This window comes from Polypterus senegalus, chromosome 5, assembly GCF_016835505.1.
Source record: "Polypterus senegalus isolate Bchr_013 chromosome 5, ASM1683550v1, whole genome shotgun sequence".
In the NCBI taxonomy this organism is placed as follows: domain Eukaryota; kingdom Metazoa; phylum Chordata; class Cladistia; order Polypteriformes; family Polypteridae; genus Polypterus; species Polypterus senegalus.
The window spans coordinates 163,717,904-163,735,604 of NC_053158.1; the positions used below are offsets into that span (position 1 = coordinate 163,717,904).

Consider the following 17,701-nt stretch of genomic DNA (forward strand, 5'->3'; position numbering starts at 1 on the left):
TGGTGCTTCTGAAATTTATATCCTCACTTTATACAGCAACAGAGTGCCATCTTTAAACCAGAAAAGACTAAACAAAAAATCTCAAAGTCTAAAAAAAATATGGAAAAAGTATGTGTCGTCCAAGTTAGAGATTTCCACAGAGAGTCGTCTTCTACTTTCGGCTGCTCCCGTTAGGGGTTTCCATAGCAGATTATCTTTTTCCATATATTCCTGTCCTCTGCATCTTGTTCTTGTTCTGTCACACCCATCTCCTTCATGTCCTCTCTCGCCACATCCATAAACCTTCTCTTAGGCCTTCCTCTTTTCCTCTTGCCTGGCAGCTCTTAGCATCCTTTTCCCAATATCCCCAGCATCTCTCCACTGCACATGTCCAAACCAGTACAATCTCGCCTCTCTGATTTTGTCTCCCATCCATCCAACTTGAGTTGACCCTCTAATGTACTCATTTCTAATCCTGTCCATCCTCATCACACTCAGTGTAAATCTTAGCATCTTTAACTGTGCCACCTCCAGCTCTGTCTCCTGTTTTCTAGTCAGTGCCACCGTCTCTAACCCATTTAACAAAGCTGGTCTCACTACTGTCCTGTAGACCTTCCCTTTCACTCTCAACCGTCTGTCACAAATTACTCCTGACACTCTTCTCCACCCATTCCACCCTGCCTGTACTCTCTTTTTCACCTCCCTTCCACAATCCCCATTATGCTGTACTGTTGATCCCAAGTAATTAAACTCATCCACCTTCACCAACTCTGCTCCCTGCATCCTCACCATTCCTCTGAGCTTCTTCTCATTCACACACATGTATTCTGTCTTGTTCCTACTGATCTTCATTCCTCTGCTCTCTAGAGCATATATCCACCTCTCCAGGGTCTCAACCTGCTCCCTACTCTCGCTACAGATCACAGTGTCGTCAGTAAACATCATAGTCCATGGGGACTCCTGTCTAATCATCTGTCAACATGTCCATCAGATTTACAAATAAGAAAGGGCTCCGAGCCGATCCCTGATGTAATCCCACCTCCACATTAAATGCTCACGACTTCCTCATACAATACCACATCTCCTCTCGAGGCACCCTGTCATATGCTTTCTCCAGGTCCACAAAGACGCAACTGTCCTTCTGGCCACAGAGAGTAACGTATTATAAAGATGTATTACAAAAAGATAAACATAGCTGTCCTGCTAGGCCTACATATACATTAAGATTAATAGTCATAATAATAATAATTCTTTTTATTTATATAGCACTTTTCTCACTACTCAGAGCGCTTTTCATAGTCAGTGGGGAACCACTACAACCACCACTAATGTGTGGCATCCTCCTTGATGATGCGACGGCAGTCATTTTTACACCAGTACACTCACCAGACTGGAGCTATTAGGTGCTGAAGTGGTGAGAGATGATCTGGTAGTCTGGAACACAAAATCAAACAGTATGTTTGTTATGTGACCATCTGTCCTTTCCAATTCAAGGAAATTAAATTCCAGTATTTACCTACTGTGATCCCATGGTAGTTTTCCTTGACTATGCAGAGCACTGTGCACAGCACTGTCCCAGCCATATTTAGTCCTGGAAAATTTCCCTTCCACTACGTTTGTTAGAAGTTTCCCTTGCCCTCCTTAAGCCCCCTCTACTTTGTTAAGGCCTTGCTGGTGGTAACTGATCACATCAACTACATACACCGATATGCAGTACCTGGTTTACAAAGGTTAAACAGTAAATCTTTGCTTTACATCCATGTATTGTCTTGTGAATTTTGTTCCTTATTATGTTTATAGGCTGGTGCAGTTACTATACCGGCAGCAACAGATGCAAGACAGGAACCGATTGTAGATGGGCGACTGGTCCATAGCAGGACACACTCGACTTACACACCAACTCACTCATGCCCACGGCTAATTTAAAGTTACTAGTCCCATCCAACACCCAATCTTTGTGAGAGAAAATCAACACAAACACAGGCACCTGAGGCCTGAATTGTGCCCCCCATTGTTATTGCTTGATTTAAATTTTCTAATGCTAGAGACATCACTTTTTCAAAGTCATTGATACATTTTTTTATCTCGATAAAATAAAATAAGACACTTAATAAAACAGCATCAAGTTGTCTTACACAATCTTTTTACAGTAGCACATGTGAACTGCTGCTGACCTTCTGTTTACTCTCCCTAAAATCTTCTAAAACTCGGACTAAGTTTACTTCTGTTTTCTTTGAGAAGCTTAATTGTGGGCTGAAACAATACATCCAGGTTTTGTGGAGAACTACTCTATGAAGACAAAAATAACAAAGAACTGTAATAAAGCAAAAAAAATGATGTTCATTAATTAAATTGGACAGTATATCTAGGAATAAGACTTTACTGTTTCATCTGTTCTCCAGTATGTATTCTAGTTGTGAAATCGTAAATGAACAGAGGTTGCTCAGTTATATTCAGAAATCTTTCAAGATGTCCTAATTCCCCCTGTTTACAAGAAGTACATTATATGAACTTTACTGTGTCAAATTGAAGTGAAAAGGTAGAAGGAAACGTACGCAGTGCCTGTCAAAGAACTTGCTAGCATGGCCTCATTTTGAGTCCACATCTACTGCCACAATTCAGGAGATCGAAACACGCAGTGCTAACAAGTCAGTGAGACATCTCTTATAGCAGGACCACTTATCCAGGAGATCCTTTAACACTTTCAAAGTCTTGATGTGGAGGCGAGAACTTCCATGGTTTTTTTTTTTTCTATTTAATTGGCATGGGTTACTAACATTTGTTCTGGCTCCTTAACCTTTGTTTACATTTGTACTGTCTGTATATGTAGGTATATATACTGTGTGTGTATATATACTGTATATATAAAATGTAAATGAACAGTTTTCTCTGCTGAATACACAATAATATGTTTACATATTACTAATTGGTGTAATTTCACTTTCTAGTCCATAGCTATTTTTAGCTTGCTGTTTTTTGGCCTGCCAATTATTGTTAGGCGGCAGGGCAACTGTTACATATAAAATCCCAATATTATTTCCCAGTAACATAACCAGTCAGCTTCAGTTTGTTTTTCTATCTGACCCACCCAAGGTTCAGCTAGAGGGAATGACATACAATATTTATCATGTCATCAGTTTTAATTAGAAAGCTGTTTTCCTTTTTGGAGACTGATTAATGGAGTTTTGTTTTTGAGTGGGAGAAGACACCACACAATTAGTGTTTTTTTAAATTCAAGGCATATGTCCCAATAGAATGCTTGAGTACCACCTCAAAATGATGCTGTATTTTCAAGTGTGTCACTGGATTCTGAGCTATGCATCATGCTTCAGGGCGCAGGCGTGATCTTTGACCCACTAGATAGATTCTGGGAGTCCATGGACTGTGGTGTGAGGAGAGATAAATGAATCGGAACATTAAGACTGTCTGAATGCTGATTATGGAAGTGATTTTTCTCTGCAGGGACCTTGGTTACAGAGTCAAGCTGTTTTTATAACTGTAGATAACATTTTACAGTGTTTCATGAGATACTAAATCACAAAGTTAATGACAAATAGCTGGTCATTGAAAGTGCAAATAAATAACTTGCAACAGGAGCTTCCAGACACTTGAGTCCTCTGATTAAATTGAGTGAAGGTGAGATCAAGCAGGAATACATAGTTTACCTTCATGTAGTGTGAATTTTGAGATTTGTTAAGAAAGAGGCCAAAGTTTTTACTCCTCTTCATCAGCATCCTGTTAACTATGTGCATGTCGGTGTTGACCAAATTCTCAGATTTGAAGAGCCATCACAGGCTTTTATATTTTTTTCTGTTGCTTACAAGAGACTTTATGAAAAGTTCTCTACAAGCATGAAATCAAGCATGTCTGCCACTTGGAACTAAACCCTGACTGTTAATTGGAAACAGTTTATAAAAGAAAAACAAATAATAGTTTCACTTTCATCATGTTTAAAAGTTTGTTTTTTTTTTCTCAAAAATTATTTTGGCTTTACTTCAGAAGTTTTCACTCTCTTTGACACATTGTCGCACTCATATTAGTTGATGCATTAATACTTTGACGCCCCTTCATATTAAAAGGCTATCTTTAACCAGTTCCACGTTTATATTGAGTTCTGGGAGTTTCATTCTCTGTTTGTTTTCCATTTTATGCCCCGGTGTTTTCACTGTCCCTTTTCATCTCAGGTAGTAGAGTTCTCACTCACAGACACACCTTTTCTTCTTCATACCAAATGCAGGAGCTATTTTCCAATTTACCTCCTTCATCTATACATTTTCAAAGATGTTTTTGTTCAGTTCAGACTTTCATGGCAGCCTGTGCAGGGCTCACTGGGTCCAGGGCAACAATGTAGTCCATCATTGTGCTCACTCAAATCAAGCCAAGCCAATTTAAATTAACCCACAACACCTTTGGGTTGCCGGATTAAAACAGAAGTACAGGGACAAAAACTGCTTTGATGCAGGATGAAATTGGAGATAACTGGAAAAAAAAAAGCTCTGTGGACGCGGGGAAATGTGCAGAATCTCTACAGACAGTGACCATGCTGGGAATAGAACCAAGGATTCTGGAGCAGTGAGAGGTCAGCAAGTGCCACACCTCGGTTAAATTTACTGAGCAAAGCACATGCAAAGATTTACCAATATAACACTGTAACAGTAAAGTACACATCCATACAACACTTCCAACCAAAAACATATTAAAATAAATGAATAATAATACAAATGTAAGCACATTCTTCCTTTGGTGATTCTAAATTGGCCCGGGTGTGAGTCTGGCTGCACGCAAGAGTAACCGCTGTGACGGACTGGTACCTTGTCTGGGGCTGTTTCTTAGTTTATGCCTACTGCTACTGGGTTATGCTCTGGCTCTCCACAGAATATTATGTTGGCAGATCATTGTTCACAAAACATATTACTTACTGAGTGAGACAAGTTAAGTGGAGATTTCTGACTGGAGACATGGAAGATGCCATCATAAGCACTATGATGACTTATCCAGCTCACAAAAGGTATGGCCCATTGACATCAGAGGAGAGGAAAATCAATCTGCAGTTAACAGCATTCCTGGTGAAAATAAACATGTAGGTTTGTACTATGTCCCCTGATAAGAGACCAAGATGCAAATCTGATGTATGTCCACCTTCTCTCTGGTGTCAACAACTCTTTAGTCATTGTCAATTTAACTGCCATTTTCTGGATTAACCAAAGTAAGCTGGTTGCCTCCACTTTGTAGTCTTCCTTTGAGGAAGGACAGGATTAAGACTGTATGGTGCCCCAGAACATTAACGCCTCTGGTAACCTACTGAAAATACAAAACCTCCAATCCATCAACCCACACACATTCACACTCACACACTATATCTTTTCTTTAAAAAAAAAAACTGGCAATTTCAGGAATGTGGCAACATTTCCCAACTCTTATTTTTTTCAAATTTTCTTTTAGTGATCCCCTCAAGTGCAGAGGTACAGTATACAATATAATCGTGAATTGCGAGCCCCCGAGTGTTTTTTCAAATTGGAGCAACGTCACAAGAAAGTCGTTGAATGTTGTCACTCCCATGATGTGAATGACTTATGGGCTCCCAATAGATTTTTGATATGTCATAAAAATGCAGATAGTGTTGGCCTGAGTTTGTCAATTCCCATTGACTAATCAGACTAATCAGAAAGCAACTCAGTGTTGATGGTTTTACAAGCAGGCTGTAAAATATTTTTGGATACATGCAAAGGATAATAGATTGGTCTGGTTATGGAAAGCAATCCATCCACTATGCGATACTTCTTCAGAAAATATGATTGGGTTTAAAAAGAAGAAATGCTGAGAAGCTTTGCTCAACAGCTGCAGGTTCCTGGTAGTATTACATGTCTGTGCTTTTCATAGATAAGCAGTCAGCTAGTCATATGATAAAGATAATCAAGCCAGTACTGATAGCGAGCTTAGCTATACTTAGGCCAGAATAAAAACCTAAATACACTAAAAGATTTTATTACATCATTCTACACAGTGTCAAGTTGCACGGGTACCATAAAAACCTGCTTAGTGATTTCAGTAAATGGTAAGACAAGATTGTTTAAAAGTGAAGCATAGCAGTCAATGCAATCAATATAAATATAAATGACTCATTAAGTGTGATGGGGCACACAAACTCCCAATGTTGTAGCACATCAGAAAATCGCATAGCATATGCCCACCCTAAGCTGATGCCTGTCTGTTTCATTTTCTTAATTAGCACCACAACAGGTTGCACAGAAAGCAAGTAAGTGTCTAGCACGCCAGCACCCAGTTGGGAATTCAGTGTTGTTGTTTTTTTTCTTTTTTAATTTTAATTGTTTTTTGTGATTCCACCAACAAATGAAGGTGTTCAAACACAGCTGTAGAAATGCTTTTGAATAGTGTGAAGTCCAGTGTTTCATGTTTAGGTTTTTTGGTGTCCATGTCCCTGAGCAGTCACTCAATTGCCGTTAGCATTTATCTAGCCCTCCTTTAGGGTGAGACCCATACTTTTCATATCATCCTTCATCTTCCCAACCAAGCTTTCTTTGGCCACCCTCTTTGCCTCAGGCACTCCGCCTTCATCTTGGTACCACAACCATCCTCTGCCTTTTACTCTACATACCTAAATCACCTTAGTCTGTTTCACCTACCTCACCAAGTCTTTCTCTTAACTCAGCAGTCACATTAGTCTCGCACAATGACACTCCACATGCTCATCTGGTCATTCTCCTCTCTGTTCTTTCCAGCTTTGCTTCATGTCAACAACTGTATAAACTGCAGCAAAATAAGATGGCCTGCTGATATGTCAGCTACTGTTGACTCCTAAGGTTCTGAGTCACTCTGATGTCAAACTCCATTAACAGGAGCACTAGCTCAGTCCATTCATCACTGACACCAAGAGCTAGCAGGACACCAAGAAGAGAAATAGAAGAGAGTAGAAAAATGACTGCCAGGGTTTTATTTTGAACAAACAACTAAAGACATTTAATTTATTCTCACTACATATGGAGTGCAAGAGTCTTCAATCTCACACATTTGCTTTGGCTTCATGTTGATTTCTCATTGACGCGTTGTTGTCAGCCTCTCACAGTAGCTCAGTGCACCTACAGAGACAGGAGCACGCAGTGTGTCCCTCTGGCAGCAGCATTTCAGCAGGCGTAAGTGGGCTGGAGGAATGCTGTGTGATTCACCACTCCATGAAGCGCAGCTGACTGCACACACCAAAATATTTGTGAAGTTAGGAGCGAGTCACATAAGGAGTAGACATGTTAATAAAAATGAATGTTTATTGAAACAAATCCATAATCCAAAAGGATGATCTAAAAACTAGGTGGTGAGTTATGGATAAAGGAACGCTTTATAGTGAAGAAATCCAAAAACAAAATTACAAATAGTGGCAAAAAGTATGTAAAGAACACATCAAAGGTTGAAAACATTAAACCACTAGAATAAAAATACAGGGAAGTGCTGGATTGGGATTGTAGCCAAGTCGAGAGTGCTAATGTATGAACAAATCCCTCTGACTGAGACCCTTCCTTTTATATCCCCTGATTGCCCATCAATTTACTTACCGCATATTAAGAGTTGGTGGGTAACAGACATGAATGCTAGTGACCAATGCAGACATTGGGGAAGGGCTAGGTGTGCAACCTCAACCCAGTTGTTCCTACTTTATATCAAGTGCTGCCATTTTGAGTCTCATTATCACACTTGGTCAGCTTCCTAATGAATTCTTCTTGACCTCACCTAAGTTGTAGTGATTTCATTGTCTCTGTCTCATTGTTCAAGCTTCATGTCAAATGGCGGAGTCTAAACTCCTACTGATATATCAGTCTAGCATTAAGTTTCCCTAGCACCACGTCAAATTCCTTCTGAGGTGTAGGGCCAGGAGCATGCGGTCTGGTGGGGTTTCCTTATTTGATTAAGCAGACCTAGTAGATGGGAAGATGAATATGAGGATGATTAATTGTTCCAGAGCTGTAGTGATTTATCACTGATATATTGTTCCAGGTTTACAGTATCTGAAGCGTCTTCATTTTCATTAGTGTTTCAGTGCCCCAGCCCTGCACTACTGTAAGTGTGAGAGGTTTTAATCATTGCATCGATGGTCCAGGCCCTTGTTGATCCTTTAGATTTTTTTGCTAATGCATACTTAACCTCCTCTTTGTTGTACTCGTGGTTGTCTTTTGAGCTTCTCATGGTACATTATCTCTTCTCCAAGCCTCTAATTTCTTCTTATCAAATTTGTTTTTAATCAGATCTTACTGTGCTTGGTAGCATTCATTTTTTTCACCATTTTAGGTTGTCTCACTCCTGGCTGTTTTACCCCCCTAACGCTTTGTTAGATTTTTGTCTCTGTAGAAAAGTCTGCTTTATAAACTGCGAAAGTCTGCTCTGTTATTTATTATACATTTTTAACAGGCTTTTTATTGTCTGATCACTTAATTTCTTCCAGTTGTTTGTTTCGGGAATAAAGTACTTTTTTAGAAATATGAAAATGCTGTTAATCTTCTGGAGTATTCATATAAAGGAGCTTTAAAAAGTAGCTTTGGGACATAATAGAGCTGAACTTGCAATCTGGCATAAATTGTAGCCAACCACTGGACTGTCTAATTAAACCTCTCAGCAAACAACAAAGGATGCTATTGTTGTCAAATTAATGTGGTTCTCCACTTTATAAATGTCTAAGTCTATGGCTAAATTAATCTTAATGATAGTCTGGTTTAATGCGTGGTAATCTGGTTCGGTCTGTTGTACATTATAATACACAGTAATGAAATGTTTCTTGATTTGTGTTTGTTGATGTACACATTTATGTATAGAGCGCGGTGTGCAATAAAAGGCTCATTGCTGTTGTTATCATTTTGCAGGCAAAGTAGAAAGAATGCAAGTTCAATTTCACAAGACTCCTGGGAAAAAAACTACACTCCTGGAGAGGGCTTTCAAAGTGCCAAGGAGAATCCCCGCTACTCCAGCTATCAGGGCTCTCGAAATGGCTATCTGGGTGGCAGTGGTGGCTTCAATGCTCGAGTCATGCTTGAAACCCAGGAGCTTCTGAGACAAGAACAGCGGCGCAAGGAGCAGCAGGCAAAAATGAAGCCGTCCCAGGAGGTGCCCAATAACTTTGACTCTTATTCCAGCAGTACGTCACCCAAAGGTCCATACAGGCAAGATGTTCCTCCATCTCCATCTCAGGTAGCCAGACTCAATAGACTACAGACTCCAGAGAAGGGTCGCCCTTTTTACTCGTGAAGGAACAGAAGTGTGTCCTGTGTGATAATGGCAATAAGCGAGGCATTTTGGATCGAAGCAAACAATTGTTCCAAGGATATCCTTTTTAGGGCTTTTTGTTTATTTGTTTTTTTGTTTGTTTTTTTATCACCACCTCATGAATTCAGACACCTGTCTTCTCCATGGATTGCATCTCATTCTTAGTGCCTTTAAATAATTTAGAATGAGACCATCTCCTACCAGAATTCGATGGTATCTGTTGAGCAGCAGCTATATGGACAATCCTGTGAGAGCCAATGGATCATCCAAAAGTTGGGTGGAATCACACCCCAACAGTCAGTATTTTCTTTTTGGATTTAAATGGTTTATAATAGTATTGTGATGTGGACTCGGTATATGTCATATGTTATTGTATACATTTCTTTCAGTAAAATTGATGTAAGAAGATGTTTCAGGTAATGCCTACCTACTATTATGGGTAATGAATCATTCTGCCTTAAAGGTAACACAAAGTGTAAGTCAGAATGGTGTGATTGCAGCAGAGTTTCCTGTAAGCCATTCATTTTGACATCCCATCAAGGTGTCCTATCTCCAGCATAATGGTGGTGATTATTGAATGGACTCTTCTCTGAAAGAAAATGTAAAAGTTTATATTTTACAAATGGGTCTTTGCTTTGCTGATATGGGGAGCTGGTAAATTTTTCAGTTTAAATTAAATAAAAAAATGATGGGAGTTTTTTTTTAATATGTCAGAAATATTAATCATGATTCTTATGGCACAAATTCAAAAATGAAAACGATGATGAGAACCAGCTATGGCTGCTCGCACCGAGAAACTTCTTATGGCAGTTTAGTTTGGAATGTAATCATGTGTGATTTGTTGAAGGGATTATTTAGTTCTGTCTGGTTTATATGAGGGGTGGGGGGGTAAGGAAAGGACGACCGATAGCAAGTGGAACCCGAGGTGGCTGAGCTTGGAGGAACTTCATGACTCTGAGCAAAGACATGAAACAGTTGGGCACAAAGTGGCTGTGGGAAGTAAACGGGGCTGAGCATGTGAATAGAAAGAAGGACTGCTTTGTTCGGAGTGTGTGAGACCCATGTGGACAGGGCCGTGCACTGCGTGCCACTCTTGGGGCATTCTGGAACCTGTCTTTGGAAGAGGGAGCAGACGTCACTTGAGTGAGACAAGTTAAGTGGAGATTTCTGACTGGAGACATGGAAGATGCCATCATAAGCACTATGATGACTTATTTCTCACACGCCTCACTTGCAAACTGGACTGGTCAAGTGCCTGAAAAAACACAGATGTGAAAAACCCACAAAACTGTTATATGCCTTTTATGATGACTTTGATTTTCCATCTGCTATTTTTTACGATATGTGAAAGATTTCTGCACAATTCCTCTGTCTTTTCATTCCTTTTCTGTCCTTGCCTCCATTAAATATGTACCATGGTGTTTGAAACTGACAGAAATGTTACTAATGTAAGCACAGTGCAATCGGTTTATAAAAAATGTACTTTTACATAATGTAAAAAGAGCGTTTGTGGCCACTTTTCTTGTACATATCGTTGTTGGAAGAATAAAAAAGGCTGTTTCATTTTGTTTGCAATATTTCCAACTGTATGATGGGTGATTTAGTGTATCAAGATATGGGGATGGTCGAATTTCTGAACCGTTCTCCTCCGGCTTCTTCAGTTAATGGATCTGCTATTGGAAACATATCTTTGTTCCAGAGAGACGTTTTGAAGATTCCTTTTTGTGCTTTGTTTTAAAGCTTCTGGCATAATTCATACATAAAAGACTTTCAAGTCTCATCACTCACCCCCAGCCCGCCACGAATTAGAGCGAAGGAGAGGAAAAAGACTGCAGAGATTACGAAAGAGCCAAACATTCAGAACAATGTGACATTGTTGAAAGCATTTATACATCCTAAGTAGTTACCCACATTTCCTTTCTGGCCCCTGATTTAATGTCAGGCATGAGAAAGGAAGCTTTGGATATGTTTTTCAAAGCACAACAGCTTGCCTCCCTACCCATAGACCATGCTGTTGAAGTGTCTTGGAGGTAGACGGGCATTTCTTTGTATTTTGTGTCTGCGAGAGCCCGGCCTCAGCTTGAACCTTCCATGTAGATCTCTTACAACATTAAGTATCGCACGTGGCAGGAAACTCGCATTCTCAGCTGTATGGGGTACAGAATGGAGCTTCTTTCTTGTCGGCCCTGGTTATTGAATGCAGCTGTATAGTGTCAGTCATTGGATTATTGCTGTCTCCGGAATACAAAAGCTGAAAGAAATGCTTCACCAGAAAAACAGTGTAAATCTCAAGTGTTAATCTGGAATGATAGATGTACATGTGGATTCAGTGGCAAAGCGGATGCAGATGGCACTTTGTGCGCCATGCGTGTTACTTTAAACTGCTTTCTGGATTAGCCCTTCCAAGGAGGCTCATTTTCTAATCATGAGAAAGAGGCCTGTCACTTCTGAACTTTACGCCTCCATGCAGCCATGTGCCTGAAGGAAACAGCCTAGCAGACTGGCCTCTAGCGTCAATGGTCAGGGCAACAGTGCGAGACCTCATTTAACTTGGGCCTGATAATTAAGAGGGACTTTTACAATCCTCATCCAAAAATGGCTCTGTGAAAGCCGTCTTCTGTCAAGTGTCTAAAAAACATTCTTATTTTTTTTTTTAGCAGTTGAACAGGAATGCTTTCATTACGATGCCAATTAGCGCTGGCTGCCAAGTTTCTGTTCACAATCGTACTGCCCTAAAGTGAAACATCTGTAATCCCTTTCACCTTTCACGCTGACCCCTGGTAGCGATTGCCTCCTGTTTGGTTTCTCACAGCCTTTAAAAACTATTTAGTTTCTCAAAGCAGAGTAATAGCATCAGGACGTGGATTTGTGTACAGAGTGCATCAGTGTCTGATGACGCCATTCAAAGAGTGTTTAAAACATGTGTGACACGGTACAGGTGATAGTAGGCCAGACTTCCTAACAGCTGTGTGCAGACAAACCTTCAGGGGTCACGACCATGGAAAGCAGTGGTCAAACTGAGTGGTGGGTGTTGGTGGTCCTTCCACGGCAGTGTGCTTCCAGATTTGTTAAATACTTTACATTTCAACACACTGGCCTTGCAGGTCATGATACATAAAGCAAAGGTCAGCATGGCTTGAAGGTGAGACCCCTTTCCAATATACAGGACATCTCAGGGACATGTGTAGACAAACTCAAATATTCCAGGAAGCGACCAGGCAGTTTCCCAGGTCAACAGTTGTAGTAATTCCTGGAAATGTTCTGGGAGTGCACATGTGTAAACAAAGCCATAAAGCTAGCGGTCAAGTACACAAAATGTCACAAGATGGTCTGATATTAATGCCAAGTGAGCCAATCAAACGAGATTCTATGGCAAGCTTGACCATTTAGTAAAAGTAGGAGCTGTTGTTAGCAATTTAAAAACTGTCTCAAATAAGACAATCATTCTACCTTTGTTAGACATGGTCTTGTGTTCTTTAATTCATAGCTACATCCATATTGGCATGAAACCGATACAGTAAAATACAATGTGGTCTTTGGATTATTCTGCTCCATGTTTGTTCCCAATGCTGCTTTATCATTTCAGGTGGACTGAAAAAGACTTGTCATGTAAAGAGAATTCATGAGAAAAAATGCAACACTTGAACATTGCTCCTCTTCATCATTCTAGTAATCATGGATTCTGTGGTTAGTGATCTTTTGTGCACCCTTGAGAAACCCTAATCTCTTAGTTGGTTTTATATAGTGTGAACGCAGTCAACCAGAGAAAATTTTAGGCCATCCAGATTTCTTGAATGAATAGTCTTGGAATTTTGCAGGCTGTGTATCTGACAGAGGGTTTTTTCTTCAGGTGTGTTTGCCAAAAAACTCTTCTGATAAGGACAACTTGAGTGTCGCAAGAAAAGAAATGTCAAGAGATAACTCAGATGTGGCATGGACCACCACGCACGGGAGAGTCATCAGCAGTGGGCAGCGTGGTGGGATGCATGTACTCCTGGATCATGATTTGTATGCGTTGGTTTGAATTATCAAACAGGTGAGCTACTTAAAATTATTTCATAGGTGGATGGCACGTACCGTACAAGGGTTGCACTGAAAGTTTTGGCAACACATTTTTTGAGAGCATGTGTCCGATATTTGTACCTGTCCAAATCGGGCAGTAGCCGCGTCTTCACTTCTAAATCAATGGACCTTTATCAGGATGCATTTCACAAAGCCTACTGACTAATGGTGCTTTTTTCAACAGAGTTGTCTCCATATACTTCTTTTAAACACTTATGAAAGCTCATTACTGATTCCTTCTCTGCCACAAGAAATTCAACAACAGCCAGTGGTTTACAATGCACATTACCGCATGAAGCCATTTTGATGGCCGACTGCACACATGCTAAAAAATGGATCATTCTGCTCCAATAACGAGGGAAACGTTTAAAACTGAACACAAAATAAATTACATATTTTTAATTTTAACTTCTCTTTTTCTCTTCTCTTAATTTTTTCTTCTCTTTGACAGCAGATATAAAACCAAATGTGGATTTATGGAAGATCATTGAATGAGGTGTAACATAACCAGTGTTGTGTATGAGCTAGTTCAAAAAAGTGCATTCATTCAACAAGCTCATTTTTCTATGAACGGTGAACTCAACGTAACATATTTGCAAGAGAAGATCTTGACCGTGAGCTAGTTCAGTTTTATGACACATTCTGGATCTGGTTTAGGTCCAGATTAAACGTTTTGCCTGTAATGTAGAAGTGGAGCCGAATCCGAATACGGTATTTGGATAAACACAAATCGTGAATGTTTATGAATGTTTATTTCATATGAATGTTTTGCCATTTATTTGTATTTGGAAAAAATAACGTAAAATCAAACAGGCACTGTGTCTGCCTACTTGTGCTTAAGCTGCACCCCCGCTGACATGAGCACGTGCTGAAGCTCCGCTTTAATTTTGCGGAAAACGTTGTACTTCGCGAGGCCACTTTATATTTTTCCCCGTTGGACATGCAATATGTGACGCAAATTTTGACCGTCCGTGTAATTGGTTAGTTCACCTACACGCTGGTTCCACAGTCACCATTTGTGTCACACAGTTTGAAATAGAGCGGTAAATCATATGTATACTTACATCTATTTAATTTCTTTTTTGACTGGGAGGATATTAGCATATAGCTCAATAAAGTGTATTTAAATAAAAAAGTCTTCATAATTATTATATTTTATTCAAGACGTTCACTGTAATAGCCTAATATAAGGTATACAAAATTGAAAAAAAGAAAACTCATGGGTCATTTATACTCACTCCTTAAAAAATACAAAATGAACTGAACATGAACTAGTTGGAAATTGAAATGGTGAACTATGAACGTGAATTTGTTCATTTTAATCTGTGTGAACTGAACTTTGAGCAAGTTCTTGTGAGGTAACATAACTGTCTTTTAATGTCAACCAGTAGAGCTTCAGTTGGTTGACATCCTCATGGAAGAATGGTTCAGTATCCCTCCTCCCGTATTTCAGACATGTGAAGGTTCCAAATTGTTGAGCTTTCAACTGCCTGTCCATTGACCCCATCTTGGAATTTCTATATTTCTAGCTGTTAAGTCTGGATATAAATTTTGAAATCATGATCATATCTGCTGCTTTATTTCTCCCACATTGCAGAAATCTGTATTTTAGGTCGATTGGAGACTCTGAATCAAGCAAATATAAGTGTGCTCATCGGTGATTCTTGCCATGCACCTTATGTTGTCGGGATTCACCCTGTCATCCCATGAATCTAAAAGAAATTAGAAGATTTGAAGAGTAAATAAAATAATGCAGTTGATACTGGGTTGGATTAAGCAAGTTATGTGGTAAAGAATGGGTGAGTACCCTGAGCTGAATTCTCATATAGTCCATCCAGTGACCATCAGAGGCATAAGCACAATGGAGGGATGAGTGGAAGAGAAAATGAAGAAAAGTTGTGATGCTGAACAGCATTAGGCAGGAGTTGAGCATTGCACCTTGGGATGGATGGATGGATGGATGGCCAGGGTCCTTGCCTGGCCTGTATAATGGATTGGCCACGGGAGAGAGTGTCTTCAGGTTTTACCTCCTCCATGAGGATAGAGGACAGCCCTCCTGAGTTGCTGTAGCACCACAGATTCCTGCAGGGCATGCTGGGAGCTAGAGTTTGCTACAGCCCTGTTGGATTCTGTGGGTGCTGCCAGGGAGTGCTGCATAGCCTGTACAGTCCTACTATGTTGGGCTTCCACCACACCCGGAAGTGCTGCCTGAATAAGATCACCAGACACCTGGAGCACTTCTGGGTACCCTATAAAAGAAGCCAGCCATAACTACTTCAGGAACCAGAGTTAGGAGGAGATGGGTGAAGCTTGCTGCCAGGAGGAGTGGAGGCAGAAAGAGAAGAAGAAAAAAGGGTGCTGTATTGTACTCTGCTTGAGTACTGTGAGGAACAAGACAAAAGCATTTCCCACAGCTAAATAAACATGTCTTGTGTACTGAACTTGAGCTCTGTGTCTGTTGTGTCTGGGATTTGGGGAGCTGTACGCTCACTGGATAAACTCTATTAACCCCAAGGGGACTTTAGATTAATACAGCAGCAGCAGCACCACCTTAAAAAACAAAGATACGGACTCACAGGACAAATAATACAATCAATCAAGAGATATACACTCACCTAAAGGATTATTAGGAACACCATACTAATACGGTGTTTGACCCCCTTTCGCCTTCAGAACTGCCTTAATTCTACGTGGCATTGATTCAACAAGGTGCTGAAAGCATTCTTTAGAAATGTTGGCCCATATTGATAGGATAGCATCTTGCAGTTGGAGATTTGTGGGATGCACATCCAGGGTACGAAGCTCCGTTCCACCACATCCCAAAGATGCTCTATTGGGTTGAGATCTGGTGACTGTGGGGGCCATTTTAGTACAGTGAACTCATTGTCATGTTCAAGAAACCAATTTGAAATGATTCGAGCTTTGTGACATGGTGCATTATCCTGCTGGAAGTAGCCATCAGAGGATGAGTACATGGTGGTCATGAAGGGATGGACATGGTCAGAAACAATGCTCAGGTAGCCCGTGGCATTTAAACGATGCCCAATTGGCACTAAGGGGCCTAAAGTTTGCCAAGAAAACATCCCCCACACCATTACACCACCACCACCAGCCTGCACAGTGGTAACAAGGCATGATGGATCCATGTTCTCATTCTGTTTACGCCAAATTCTGATTCTACCATTTGAATGTCTCAACAGAAATCGAGACTCATCAGACCAGGCAACATTTTTCCAGTCTTCAACTGTCCAATTTTGGTGAGCTCGTGCAAATTGTAGCCTCTTTTTCCTATTTGTAGTGGAGATGAGAGGTACCCGGTGGGGTCTTCTGCTGTTGTAGCCCATCCGCCTCAAGGTTGTGTGTGTTGTGGCTTCACAAATGCTTTGCTGCATACCTCGGTTGTAACGAGTGGTTATTTCAGTCAAAGTTGCTCTTCTATCAGCTTGAATCAGTCGGCCCATTCTCCTCTGACCTCTAGCATCAACAAGGCATTTTCACACACAGGACTGCCGCATACTGGATGTTTCTCCCTTTTCACACCATTCTTTGTAAACCCTAGAAATGGTTGTGCGTGAAAATCCCAGTAACTGAGCAGATTGTGAAATACTCAGACCGGCCCGTCTGGCACCAACAACCATGCCACGCTCAAAATTGCTTAAATCACCTTTCTTTCCCATTCTGACATTCAGTTTGGAGTTCAGGAGATTGTCTTGACCAGGACCACACCCCTAAATGCATTGAAGCAACTTCCATGTGATTGGTTGATTAGATAATTGCATTAATGAGAAATTGAACAAGTGTTCCTAATAATCCTTTAGGTGAGTGTATAATAAACAAATGTATGTTATGCAGAAATATGAAAATGAACTTGGAGTATAAGCATTAAGTCTGGGATGGCAGAAGGAAGCGTTGACCTTCCTGATAGTAGGTCAGATCCCAGAGGTGGTTCTTAACACACTGTGGAGGAAGAAGCCTGTGGCTAAAAGTGCACCAAGAGAGCGCCTTCTGGATTAGATGGACTGCATTCTTCATGATGGCCTCTAATATTGGCACCATCCTCTTTTCTACAACAGCTTCCCAGTATTGGAGCAGGCTTTCCTCCAAAGTTTGTTCAGACATTTTACATATTCTGAACTCAAGTTGCTTCCCCAGGAGACCACAGCATAGAACAGCACCCTGGCTACTATGGGCTGGTAAAAAAACATTGCCAGCAGCTTGCTTGGACACATTGAAAGACCTGAGTCTCCTCAGGATTTACAGACTGCAGTGGTGGTTCTTGTTCAGCGCCACTGTGTTGTCAGACCAGTCCAGTTTTCCATTTGTGTAAATTCTTGTAGCTCTGCACTACTTCCATGTCCTCTCCTCCTGATTGCCAACTGTTCTTAGAGCTCTTTGG

General features: G+C 40.6%; 1 protein-coding gene across 4 annotated transcripts in view; it reads left to right on the forward strand.

Annotated features, from left to right (window-relative positions):
• The window catches only part of pard3aa (par-3 family cell polarity regulator alpha, a), a 900,153-nt gene extending 889,331 nt beyond the window's left edge, over window positions 1–10,822 (forward strand). For all 4 annotated transcript variants that reach the window (XM_039753563.1, XM_039753564.1, XM_039753566.1 and 1 more), the window contains one exon: window positions 8,844–10,822. In XM_039753563.1, the coding sequence (XP_039609497.1) occupies window positions 8,844–9,225 (382 nt within the window). In that variant the 3' untranslated portion in view covers window positions 9,226–10,822. The remainder of the gene's footprint in view (window positions 1–8,843) is intronic.
• The last annotated feature ends 6,879 nt before the right edge of the window (window positions 10,823–17,701 follow it).